The following is a 13,333-nucleotide window of genomic DNA, read 5'->3' as shown; positions in this document are numbered from 1 at the left end:
TGAAGAGGATTAGAATTTTTTTTGACTTGTTACGTTATGTGGCAGTCATGTGATTTTAGCAAATATACTTGCAGTATGTAGATCTCCTATAAATTTCAACAGTGCAAAGACATAACCAATCTTAAAATTCAAAGTTTAGTATAGAAATATTTTTAACACTGATTGTAGTTTGTGAAAAGCTATATAGATTCTTCTGTTTCATTAAGATTATATTTGTAAGACCACATGCTGAAATTTTTCTTGTCAGCTTCATTCAATATAGAAATAATTCATATTCAAAATTTCACCAGGATCGCAGCACTTTTCTGTAATTCAATACCCCTAGATTATATAATTGTATAAAAGCTTACTATGATGTATTACGTGTATGCCCTTGCATTAGATCGATTTTTTAAGACACTTACATTACCCCCGAATGTACCTGCACACAAATATACAGCAGAATCAGTTAACTAGCTCGTTGTGACAATATAACTTGATCCGTATCAAACTGCAAACAAACTACGTTTATTTTACGGAATGACGTTACATCGACAGGTCACTGCGATCTTGCTAGAAAATGTAAGTTAACGACAAACCAGCAGGTAATAATACGTTTTGATGTAGTTTAAGGTTCTCCTACAGTTAAAAATCGCACATCATTTTATTAACTTTCATATCATTATATTTTTAAGAACTCTATGCCATAGTTAATAAATCCCCTATAAATTAGGCTCTACCTCCTTTTTGTAGCCTACACAGTGCTGCAAAAGATATGAAAATTTATTGTGGTACAAAAATTATTTATGTTTTTTATCTTAAATTCATAAATATTTTTGGAATTATGTTTCCAGTTGATAATATACTTCGCCCGAGAAGAGACAGACTTTTACCTACGACTACAACTACGAGTAAGTATTTGTAAAAGAAGGTTTTTTTAAATTGAACATATCTCCTATATTTCAAACATTCAACAATTATCAGTTGTTAAAATATATTTCAAAAGAGCAAAGACATGTAGATTAGTCTTGAGGAAAATATCATGTCATAAACTAATCAATATAACTTTGAAAAAAATCACTCAAATACGAATATTTTACAGTTTTATAATGTCAAGAGAAATAATATTACAAAATTAAAACATTTTGACGATTACTTTTTAAAACATTTTAATCAATATTTTTCCTTACAAAAATAGTGGGTAATGCGCCATTTTTGAGAGTTTTAGATTAAAAATATTTTTTGAACAGGCAGTATTCATTTCGAACTTCATAATATATGTTTTGATTTTTAACCAAATTTTAAAGCTAAAGGTAATCCACGTCTTTTATTGTAAGGACAGATTTAATGTCCGTCCAACCATTTTCTTGCTAAGATTTACAGGAAAAAATTATATTTTACTATTTATAGCAACAACAACTACAACCCCACCACGCGACTCTGGATATGATGTTGTCATCATGATGGATTCTTCAGTTCCACAGAAAATCTTTAACTCCATGAAAAAATATGCCAAATCTCTGGTCAATCGATTCAACATCGATGACAAAGAATACACGGTGGGCTTTATGAGATATGGAGAATCAAACGATAAGCAATGGGATCTGAATGACTATACTTCGAAAAAGGACATTGTTTCTGCTGTTGATCGCGTGGGTCATAAAATAGGAAGATCATCTGATGCGGCAAGTGCCATTCGTATGGTACGACGTAGAATGTTCAATGAAAGAAATGGCGATCGAGACTTCGCAAGAAATCTCATTTTCCTTATGACAGCAAATGAGAGGAGTGATGATATTTATGCCACATGGAATGAAGCAGAACAAGCTGAAAAAGAAAATATTAACTTATACACTGTAGGTTTTGACTTAGACGATACAACAGAAATTAACGAGACTTCAACCCACCCTCTCTCCATTTATCGTCATCTCATTAATACAAAGGAGGGTGATGATGCTATAGACAAGTCCACTGGTGATATTCTCGGTTTGAGTATGTATTTTGTGGAAATTTATAACTATTGTATTCAGAAACATTTATTCCTAAATATACATGGGAATACATAAAGTCTTCCTGTGACGATGCAAAATTTACAGCCAAAAGAGTTTAAACTATTTAATTCTTTTCTCTCGTTAATTTTGTATTTTTGAAAATTGAAAAAGTCATATTTATGTCCATTTTTTTCTAACGTAGTTGATGAAGATGTAGAACCACCAAGACCGAGACCAAAACCTACAACTACCACCACCACAACTACCACCATGATGCCAACTACAACAATAAGTAAGATTGATAACCACTACATTAAATCAGATTTAAAAATTGTCAAATATATTCTTATAGACTGAATGAAAATATGTGTCCTCAAAATCATCTCGAGACGAAAGATTAAAAATTTTACCTGCTTTTTATAACAATATTTTTCATTCTTATGTCTGTAATTTAAATAATTCGTAGAACGTATGACAAAGCTTTAATACTATACCTGTATACTTCTTCCAAACTCATCATAATTTCTAGTGGTAAATCCAGTATTTTGAAATCACACGTCTTATGGGCTTTGAAATATGTAGTAGCGACCAACTTGCCGTACTTGCCTAAATATAAACATTGATCTCGGCGATTACTTGACTTGACGATATTTATCTATCTCAAGAGTGTTCACTTTGAATTTTGAAATTTGCCTTACAATTACATTTGGATACCTATTCAAAATTTTATAAAAGCAAATTGAGTGCTAATGTTTAATACCAAAAACAACCAAAATATCCTGCTTATATTCTTGTTTTCTCCTTCATGCCTCAGCCTTTCCAAACTCTGAAATTTCATTCTAAACGTAAGTTAATATCAGCAAACACTTCATAATATAATAAAGCACTAATTCCATTTGTTATGGGTGTTATAAAACACACACACAATCACCCTAACACAAAGCAAATTGCATTTTTGTTCAACCGTGTTTTAGATCAATGTTTCGCAAAAGTGGATTTGGTTTTCATTCTGGATTCGTCTACAAGCGTGGGCAACGATAACTACGACAAAATGAAAGTATTCCTCAAAAAGTTCCTTCACTCTGCAAACATAGATGGTGGGGAGGTGAGAGTCGGTCTTGTGTCTTACAGTACCCAAGTTACTGTAGAATTCCAGCTCAACACTTATAACACAAAGGCAGAGTTGTTTGAGGCCGTTGATAATGTTCCTTGGAGATATGGAAGCACAAACACCGCTGATGGACTGAAAACAATGCACGAAGAAATGTTCTCGGAAGCCAATGGTGATAGGCCAGGTGTTCCCAACATATGCATCATCATGACTGATGGTGTATCCAATATCAATTATCAAAGAACGATTCCTGAGGCAGAAAAAGCCAGAGAAAAGGGCATACATATTTATGCCATTGGTATTGCACTTAAGGATTTGAAGGAAGTAAATGGAATTGCTAGCCAGCCTGCAAGTGTGAATGCGTTTGCAGTTGATTCCTTTGATGAACTAGAAGGTTTAGATGAGAAGATCTTTGAATCTGTCTGTCCAGGTACCTATTATATTTTCACTTTTCAATCGTATTTTCTCTATTTCTAATGATTTTATGGTAATTAGTGTGATTCAACATTTCTCTGGTGCATTATTTCAGTAACAACTACAGTCATGCCTACCACAACAAAACCTCGGGACACTGGATATGATGTTGTAGTCTTGCTAGATTCTTCCGTAGATGATAGAAGAATATTTAATCAAATGAAAGACTTTGCCACAAATCTTGTGGATAATCTCAGTATTGATGATGAAGAGTATCGCATTGGTCTCGTACGTTACAGCGGGGATTCAGATACATTTGCTCATTTAAAGGACCTCGATACCAAACAAAAAGTAGTGGAAAAAATTAAAGACATTTCATACAAACCCGGCGAAAGTAACCTACAAGATGCTCTAGACATTGTGAACTTCGAGAACTTCCAGGAGGACAATGGAGACAGAGACTTTGCACGAAACTTAATTGTTTTACTGACTGGTGTAGATCAGAGTACGGATCCTTATGAGGCGTTCCGGGCAGCAGAACGTGCTGAAGATGAGGGGATAAACATTTATACCGTAGGATTTTACATAAACGACACATTTGAGGTCGATGAGGTTCCCACACATCCACTCAGTACATATAGATATTTGATTACAAGAAAAGAGGACATCAAAGCAGTTCCAAGAAGGCTAGCAAATTCGGGTATCCATACGTTTGATTTTTTTTTTTTACATATTCTCATGAGATAGCTATTCATACGATTGTTTTGATGGAAAATTCTTTAATTTTATGTATCTAGTTTTGTAAAGATGCAAAAAGAATTCAATGTTTTAAAGTTCATGAAATATATTTTGAATTATGATTTTCAGTTGATAATGTACTTCGCCGTAGAAGAGACAGACTTTTACCTACGACTACAACTACGAGTAAGTATTTCTAACAGACGTCTTTCTTTTTAGAATTTGAACATAGCTTCTATATTTCTAATTTTCAATAATTATTAGATATTGATATATATCTTAAAATGACAAATAGATTATTATTGACGAAGGTAATCCATTATATCTTTAATGCCTCATAGATTTTATGTTCGTCAAATTTTCTTCTTGCTAACTGTGAACAGAAAATCACTATTTTACAACTTTTAGCAACAACAACCACGACAACCCCACCACGCGATTCTGGATATGATGTTGTCATCATGATGGATTCTTCAGTTCCACAGAGAATTTTCGACTCCATGAAAAAATATGCCAAATCTCTGGTCAATCGATTCAACATTGATGATAAAGAATACACGGTGGGCCTTATGAGATATGGAGAATCAAACGATAAGCAATGGGATCTGAATGACTATACTTCGAAAAAGGACATTGTTTCTGCTGTTGATCGTGTGGGTCATAAAATAGGAACATCATCTGATGCAGCAAGTGCCATTCGTATGGTACGACGTAGAATGTTCAATGAAAGAAATGGCGATCGAGACTTCGCAAGAAATCTCATTTTCCTTATGACAGCAAATGAGAGAAGTGATGATATTTATGCCACATGGAATGAAGCAGAACAAGCTGAAAAAGAAAATATTAACTTATACACTGTAGGTTTTGACTTAGACGATACAACGGAAATTAACGAGACTTCAACCCACCCTCTCTCCATTTATCGTCATCTCATTAATACAAAGGAGGGTGATAATGCTATAGACAAGTCCACTGGTGATATTCTCGGGTCAAGTGAGTATTTTGCGGTAATCTATACTTTTCAGCAGAAAGATTCACCTCTTTATATACATGGGAACATCTTTATACAGTCTACTTTGAACTTGCTTTCATTGCATGAATTTGCAACGTCACAAGATATTATATATGTCCCATTAAATCCAAGATAAAAAAAAACAAGTCAACATTTAATACACTAAGCGCTTCGCCATGCAGCTCTTCAGAGTGTTAAAAAGTTTATAAAAATAATACAACTTCGTTGTTATAACGTTATTATGACATCACTAAGGAAGCATTATATATTGTCGCAGGTAAATGTCAATTTGGCACCAAGAAGTAGATAATTGAACTTGTACATATAAATGAAATAGACAGCTTCTTTCTAGCTATAATCTTCCATTTGCATATGGTTTATTTTTAAATAATTTTAAAAAGTAATCTTACTTGGCCTCCTAAATTGTTCATTATTTACTAATATTTTATACTATGGACATTGGAGTCTCGATATGAGTGAAAAATTCTTGAGACGTTAAACAACAAACAAACATACATACTATGGACATTTACTACCGTTTCACTATATATATATATATATATATATAGATATAGATATAGATATATATATATATATATATATATATATATAATGGATTCAGCTATATAACATCTTGTGACGTTGAAAAATACAAGCAATGAAAACAGGTTACTTTGTCTAACTCTGTTCTCGTTAATTTTGCATTCTAAAAAATAAAGAACTCATAACTATGCCCATTTTTTTATTATGTAGTTGATGAAGATGTAGAACCACCAAGACCGAGACCAAAACCTACAACTACCACCACCACCACTACCACCATGATGCCAACTACAACAATAAGTAAGATTGATAAACAGTACACTAAATCATAGTGGAAAATATGTCAAAATGGGTGAGAATGTTGAAGGAGGCTGGGGGTCCAAATAAAAATTTCTTGAAATTCATCAAATTAGCAGAAATGCTTCATATAATCATCAGTTTCATTTTAATTTTAAGGAGAACATCACAATAAACCTTAATTTTAGAATGTATTGCATCTTGGTATACTGCACATCATGTTCAGATAAAAACACATAACAAAAGCAATATAAAACACGCGGAAAGTGGCTAAAACCATTACAATTACATATGATGAAGTGATTTATAAAAAAAAAATCTAAAATAATGAAAATGTTAGATAAACATGACAATCTAGTAAAAATACAGACTTAACATCAATACAGTTATTCGAATTTTAAAAAAAAGTAACCACATTACGTTATGAAATGTTGCATTATGTTTTACTTGTTACATAATATTGATCAATATATGTTATATGTAAATCAAGCGTACAAAAACTTCTGTAGGTGAATTTTGATAAATGGAAATGAAAACTGTCAAATTCCAACAAAATATTGGTATATTACTATTTACATTCCTTTCCAGATTCAGAAAAATGTTCAAAACAGCTGAAATATTTTTTTTAGTTTTGTTACCTCAGATTTGCCATTAATTTGCTTTTTGAATTATGTTTCAATGTCCTGATACCCATTCATTTCTCACGATTTTTTCAAATGTTGAAAACAGACCACAACAGGGCTGCGTTCAAGATCGTAGTGGCTAACCTAGCAGCTAGGTTGTAGATATCTATCTCTACTGAACGGACAGCTAATCTAGCAGCTAAGTGTTAAATTTCGAATATAAATATATCAGTTTAAACTTATTTTTGGAGCAAAAAAGTTTATTTCAAGCGAAAATATATATGTATATATACATTTAATATGCTAAGATGCACCAAAATTATTGCCCATTTTGTTAAAATCATATATGCTGCGAGGTTGTAACTAAGGAGGCCATCTTGGATTTGGTACTTAGCATCAAATATTTATGCTAGTTCTCCCTACGTAGCGGCTAGGCTAGCTCTCCATTCAAGAGAGTAGCATCACGTAGAGGCTACGCAGCAGCTACGCTGTTGAACGCACCCCAGGTAACTGTAATTTTTTCAACCATAAATTCAGACAAAACTTCTGCAGAACTAAATGTGAGAGGAAGTCATTTTGTCTGTTCAAACATGTTTATAATTGATAAATTATGAAGGAAATTTATCTGAAACTGAAGACAGGGTTTTAAAAAACAGTATCGATGACAAACACTGAAAAACTCGTATACTTGGACACATGTTTACTCTTTGGAGACGTATGCATGATTTTGCAATACTTGTACTCTGACAGTAAATTGATAAACAATTACTGTTGCCGCTGGTATTGTTGTTTACAAATACGGATAAATCTTCGGTTATTTCCTAATAATAAACTGCCTATTCTTGTCTTGAACTTTCTGACAGTTTATATTGACGATTGTTTTTATGGCCTTTTATTTCCTTATATATATGAAGAGTTCATTTAAGGAGGGATTCTTGTCTGGTTTCTAACTAAATGAAGTACTCAAAGTAAATTGGCTAATATGTCTTTTTTATTTGGATGTGAAGGGTTTTACAGGTAATATTTTTCTTTCTTTTTCATAATTGTACAATTTGAAATAGTAATGGTAAACTGACTTTGAAATCTAGCAGGGACTATATTTTTGGCGGAATGCCGGCGTATGAAAATATCGCCTTTTCTGCTTCTCAAAATTATTAGAGAACAATGAATCTAATAGGCAGTTTTAAACAATCAAAGGTGTAAGGAAATTTTTGTAGTAAGTGAAATTAATCATAATGGAATAAAGTTTTAAAATATATCAAATAAATATGACAAATGGCAATCTTATAGCCTTTGAAAGCTAAGGAATCAAAGAACAGATTCGACTAAAAATTCAGTAAAAATTTTTTTCTCTTGTTAAACGGTCAAAACTTTTGGTTTTTGTATCATTTTACACCTTTACAAGACTACTTTACCATAGGTAAAAATAATAAAATTTTAAATATGCAAAGCACATAAAAATAACGAATATTCCCTAAAACATTAAGAAGAATAGAGGAAATTCGGCTTACCCAATATCTATTTAGCTTAACTGTTTATTTCAATTTGATATCATCATCTGGTAGACCTTTTTTGTATCAACTTTTTATGAAAAAAGAAAGAGATTAAACCTTTTTTTTAAAAAAAAATAAGCATTACATGATTGGCAACAATAATTTTTGATTCTGAATGACAAGGAAAAGATAATGACCGTGACCTTTTAATTAAATGGTCAAATATAATGTAATTGCTGTCATCACTTAGTTATATTGTCTTCTTGAATCTATGAAAATTTCATTAATTTTTTAATATGATAAACACGAGAAGAATCCCTCCTTAAAGAAATTACTATTAACTCTTCAAGGACTACAGAAGAGTTACAAGACTACAAAGTAAAAAAATCTTTTTTGTATAGAGATAATTACGCTGTACAATGACAGCGATACCCAGTCCTCTCATACCACCAAACAAAATTTAGCTTATCTTCCTATTTTCTCCTTCATGCCTTAACCCTTCCAAACTCTCTGAAATTTAATTTTAATATAAGTCAATTAATATAAGCAAACGCTTCACAATGAAACACAAACAAACACAGAATGATTGCACAGTTTCAATCTTGTTTAAGATCAATGTTTCGCAAAGGTGGATTTGGTATTCATTCTGGATTCGTCTACTAGCGTGGGCAACGATAACTACGACAAAATGAAAGTATTCCTCAAAAAGTTCCTTCACTCTGCAAACATAGATGGTGGGGAGGTGAGAGTCGGTCTTGTGTCTTACAGTACCCAAGTTACTGTAGAATTCCAGCTCAACACTTATAATACAAAAGCAGAGTTGTTTGAGGCCGTTGATAATGTTCCTTGGAGATATGGAAGCACAAACACCGCTGATGGACTGAAAACAATGCACGAAGAAATGTTCTCGGAAGCCAATGGTGATAGGCCAGGTGTTCCCAACATATGCATCATCATGACTGATGGTGTATCCAATATCAATTATCAAAGAACGATTCCTGAGGCAGAAAAAGCCAGAGAAAAGGGCATACATATTTATGCCATTGGTATTGCACTTAAGGATTTGAAGGAAGTAAATGGAATTGCTAGCCAGCCTGCAAGTGTGAATGCGTTTGCAGTTGATTCCTTTGATGAACTAGAAGGTTTAGATGAGAAGATCTTTGAATCTGTCTGTCCAGGTACCTATTATATTTCACTTTTCAATCGTATTTTCTCTATTTCTAATGACTTTACGGTAAATAGTATGATTCTACATTTCTCTTGTGCATTATTTCAGTAACAACTACAGTCATGCCTACCACAACAAAACCTCGGGACACTGGATATGATGTTGTAGTCTTGCTAGATTCTTCCGTAGATGATAGAAGAGTATTTAATCAAATGAAAGACTTTGCCACAAATCTTGTGGATAATCTCAGTATTGATGATGAAGAGTATCGCATTGGTCTCGTACGTTACAGCGGGGATTCAGATACATTTGCTCATTTAAAGGACCTCGATACCAAACAAAAAGTAGTGGAAAAAATTAAAGACATTTCATACAAACCCGGCGAAAGTAACCTACAAGATGCTCTAGACATTGTGAACTTAGAGAACTTCCAGGAGGACAATGGAGACAGAGACTTTGCACGAAACTTAATTGTTTTACTGACTGGTGTAGATCAGAGTACGGATCCTTATGAGGCGTTCCGGGCAGCAGAACGTGCTGAAGATGAGGGGATAAACATTTATACCGTAGGATTTTACATAAACGACACATTTGAGGTCGATGAGGTTCCCACACATCCACTCAGTACATATAGATATTTGATTACAAGAAAAGAGGACATCAAAGCAGTTCCAAGAAGGCTAGCTAATTCGGGTATCCATGCGTTTTAACAAATATTGATTCTTTTTTACACTGTAAAAATGCTAAAAGTATTCATTCTTTTCTTCTAAAGTTCTTAAAGTATTTTTCAATTATGAATTCCAGTTGATAATGTACTTCGCCCTAGAAGAGACAGACTATTACCTACGACTACAACTACAAGTTAGTATTTGTAACAAATGTCTTTCCTTTAAGAATTTCAACACATCTTCTATATTTCTAATATTCAAAAATTATTAAACAATGATATGTATTTTAAAAGGACAGATAGATTATTATTCACGAAGGTAATACATTATATCTTTAGTGTCTCATAGATTTAATGTTTGTCGGATCATTTTTTTCTGGCTAAGATTTGAACAGAAAAACACTACTTTACCATTTACAGCAACAACAACCACCACGACAACCCCACCACGCGATTCTGGATATGATGTTGTCATCATGATGGATTCTTCAGTTCCTCAGAAAATCTTTGACTCCATGAAAAAATATGCCAAATCTCTGGTCAATCGATTCAACATCGATGACAAAGAATACACTGTTGGCCTTATGAGATATGGAGAATCAAACGATAAGCAATGGGATCTGAATGACTATACTTCGAAAAAGGACATTGTTTCTGCTGTAGATCGCGTGGGTCATAAAATGGGAACATCATCTGATGCAGCAAGTGCCATTCGTATGGTACGACGTAGAATGTTCAATGAAAGAAATGGCGATCGAGACTTCGCAAGAAATCTCATTTTCCTTATGACAGCAAATGAGAGGAGTGATGATATTTATGCCACATGGAATGAAGCAGAACAAGCAGAAAAAGAAAATATCAACTTGTATACTGTTGGTTTTGACTTAGACGATACAACGGAAATTAACGAGACTTCAACCCACCCTCTTTCCATTTATCGTCATCTCATTAATACAGAGGAAGGTGATGATGCTATTGACTCATCAACCAGAGATATTCTCGGTTTGAGTAAGTATTGTGTACTGATAATGAAAACAACTTTTTATCAAAAAGATTTATTTCTGAATATACACGGGAACGTCAACATAAACTTTTCCTGTGACGTTGCAAAATCTTCAGTGAAAAGAGTTTAAATTATCTAATTCTTTTTCCTTAATTTCGCATTTTTAAAAAATGAAGAACTCATAACTGTGTTCATTGTGGTCTAACATAGTTGATGAAGATGTCGAACCACCAAGACCGAGACCAAAACCTACAACTACCACCATGATGCCAACTACAACAATAAGTAAGCTTGATAAAAACTACAGATTAAAGCATGTTAAAATGAACTCGTATAGGCTAAATTTAAATATGCATGTGTCTTCAAAATATGTCTGAGATGAAAGATAAAAGAATTTGCCTGTCTTTTTTATAACCATTTCTTTCATTCTATTGTATTATAGCATAAATCATTCTTAGAACTTATGAAAAAAATTTCATACTATACATGTATATTTTTTCTTAACTCAGCATTATACCCGCACTTTCTAATGAAAATTCAGGTATATTGTTATTACCCTGATCCGTCCGTCCGTCCGTCTGTCACACTTTCTTCTTAATCAAACACTGCTAACAATTTACGCAGTACCCATTTAATCTTTTCGAATATGAAAGCTGGTGTACTGTAGATGTGCATAAGGTTTTCAAATTATCGCTTTTACTCTAGGGGCCAAACAGGGGTCAAAACCTAGTTCCCAAATTCCCCTTACATGGCTACCAATTATGCCCCCTTATTAGCAGACCTATTTTTGTACTCATATGAAACAGAATGTATTCAAAAACTTCTACATGAGAAGAAGAGAACACTTGCCTTGCTGTGCATGGCTTTCAACTCGACATTTGAATATATCGACGACGTATTATCAATTAACAATAGTTACCTCCATTCATATGTCGCTTTGATATATCCCAGTGAACTTGAAATAAGACACCACAGAGTCTAACACATCTGTTTCATATTTGGATATTTTACTAGAAAAAGAATTTAATGGTAACCTAATAACAAAGCTTAATGATGAACATATGGACTTAATTTTTCATTCGTCAACTTCTCCTTCTTATATAGCAATATACCCTTATCATCTGCATATATGGTTTATGTCTCCCAGTTGATGCGATACGCAAGAGCATACTCATGAAAAATTTCTAAAACGAGGCAAGCTATTGACAAACAAATTGATGAAACAAGAATATCAACATCTCGTTTAAAGTCATTATTTGCGAGTTTTATGTTTACTAATACTAATTGTTAGACCATTATTTATACAATAAATTGTCTACGGGTTTTCCGTTTTTCCGGGATGATGATACGGCGGGTGTGACCGTTCGGCAGGGGATGTTCAGTCCTCCATGGCGCCTTATTATACCTCTGATGTCTTAAGAGGTCCGTGTTTGCTTTGCTCCCGATTTGTATTGTTTAAATGGACTTTGAGCTTGAATATTGTACCTTATCTCCATATTTCATTTGAGGTGTAGTATTTTGAAAGACTTTCAAAGTAAATTCTTTTTTTTTTTTGGTAACCAAGGGAACACTGTTGGTCAAAATGAAAAACTGTTAAAAAGAATAATCTATCTTAGTATTCCATGTATTCCGAGTCTTATTGAAATCAGACCAAAATTGTAGGAGGAATTTTCAAAGTTTCTGCGCAACCTCTTCCCAAGGACAATTAATTTATGGGTGAAATTTGTGTCTGAGTGGGCCAGGTTGAAAAACATTTACTACGGACAAATGAAATCAAACGGACAGACTGATCACTACAGTGTACCCGCAGAGTAGGGACCTAATTACACAGTATAAAAGCTCAAAAAAGCAATCAATATTAAAGAAGGAGACATAATAATCAATTTTTTCATGTATTCTATTTAGAACAGCTGAAAGCCGAAAAATTAAAAAAATACTATGTCACCATAGTGTGACTTTTATCCATGTTTAAAAAAATGCACATTTTAGGGAAAAAGTATGATTAAATAGCTAAATCAAAGTGTTTTGTATAGCGAAATCAAGATATACCCTTCTTGTAGAGAAGGCTATCCCCTCTACCCCCCCCCCCCCAACCGGAAAACTGGCTCTAGAGTATGATTTCCCGCTGAAAATATTCTCTAGAGTAGGATTTCCTCCAAGGAAAAAATGACTCTAGAGAATGACTTCCAATACGGATATCCCACATCAGATTCAATTTTCCTGTCGGAAACCCTACTCTGTGTTATAGTTATAGAGTGCGATTTCCCTCAGAGCCAATTTTCCCTCATTAAAAC

The 13,333-nt window shown here is 33.4% G+C and overlaps 1 protein-coding gene across 2 annotated transcripts in view; it reads left to right on the top strand.

Annotated features, from left to right (window-relative positions):
• LOC133174124 (uncharacterized) overlaps nucleotides 1-13,333 on the top strand; it is a 72,889-nt gene that overhangs the window by 28,980 nt on the left and 30,576 nt on the right. For both annotated transcript variants that reach the window (XM_061309167.1, XM_061309166.1), the window contains 13 exons: nucleotides 834-890; nucleotides 1,390-1,971; nucleotides 2,173-2,262; nucleotides 2,945-3,511; nucleotides 3,611-4,195; nucleotides 4,363-4,419; nucleotides 4,642-5,226; nucleotides 5,999-6,088; nucleotides 8,813-9,379; nucleotides 9,478-10,062; nucleotides 10,174-10,230; nucleotides 10,457-11,044; nucleotides 11,250-11,324. In XM_061309167.1, coding sequence (XP_061165151.1) covers nucleotides 834-890; nucleotides 1,390-1,971; nucleotides 2,173-2,262; nucleotides 2,945-3,511; nucleotides 3,611-4,195; nucleotides 4,363-4,419; nucleotides 4,642-5,226; nucleotides 5,999-6,088; nucleotides 8,813-9,379; nucleotides 9,478-10,062; nucleotides 10,174-10,230; nucleotides 10,457-11,044; nucleotides 11,250-11,324 — 4,485 coding nt within the window. The remainder of the gene's footprint in view (nucleotides 1-833; nucleotides 891-1,389; nucleotides 1,972-2,172; nucleotides 2,263-2,944; nucleotides 3,512-3,610; nucleotides 4,196-4,362; nucleotides 4,420-4,641; nucleotides 5,227-5,998; nucleotides 6,089-8,812; nucleotides 9,380-9,477; nucleotides 10,063-10,173; nucleotides 10,231-10,456; nucleotides 11,045-11,249; nucleotides 11,325-13,333) is intronic.

Source organism: Saccostrea echinata, unplaced genomic scaffold, assembly GCF_033153115.1.
Source record: "Saccostrea echinata isolate AGI-Se365-2 ecotype Australia unplaced genomic scaffold, CSIRO_AGI_Sech_v1 ptg000057l, whole genome shotgun sequence".
NCBI lineage: Eukaryota > Metazoa > Mollusca > Bivalvia > Ostreida > Ostreidae > Saccostrea > Saccostrea echinata.
This window is presented reverse-complemented; position numbering and strand designations above follow the sequence as displayed.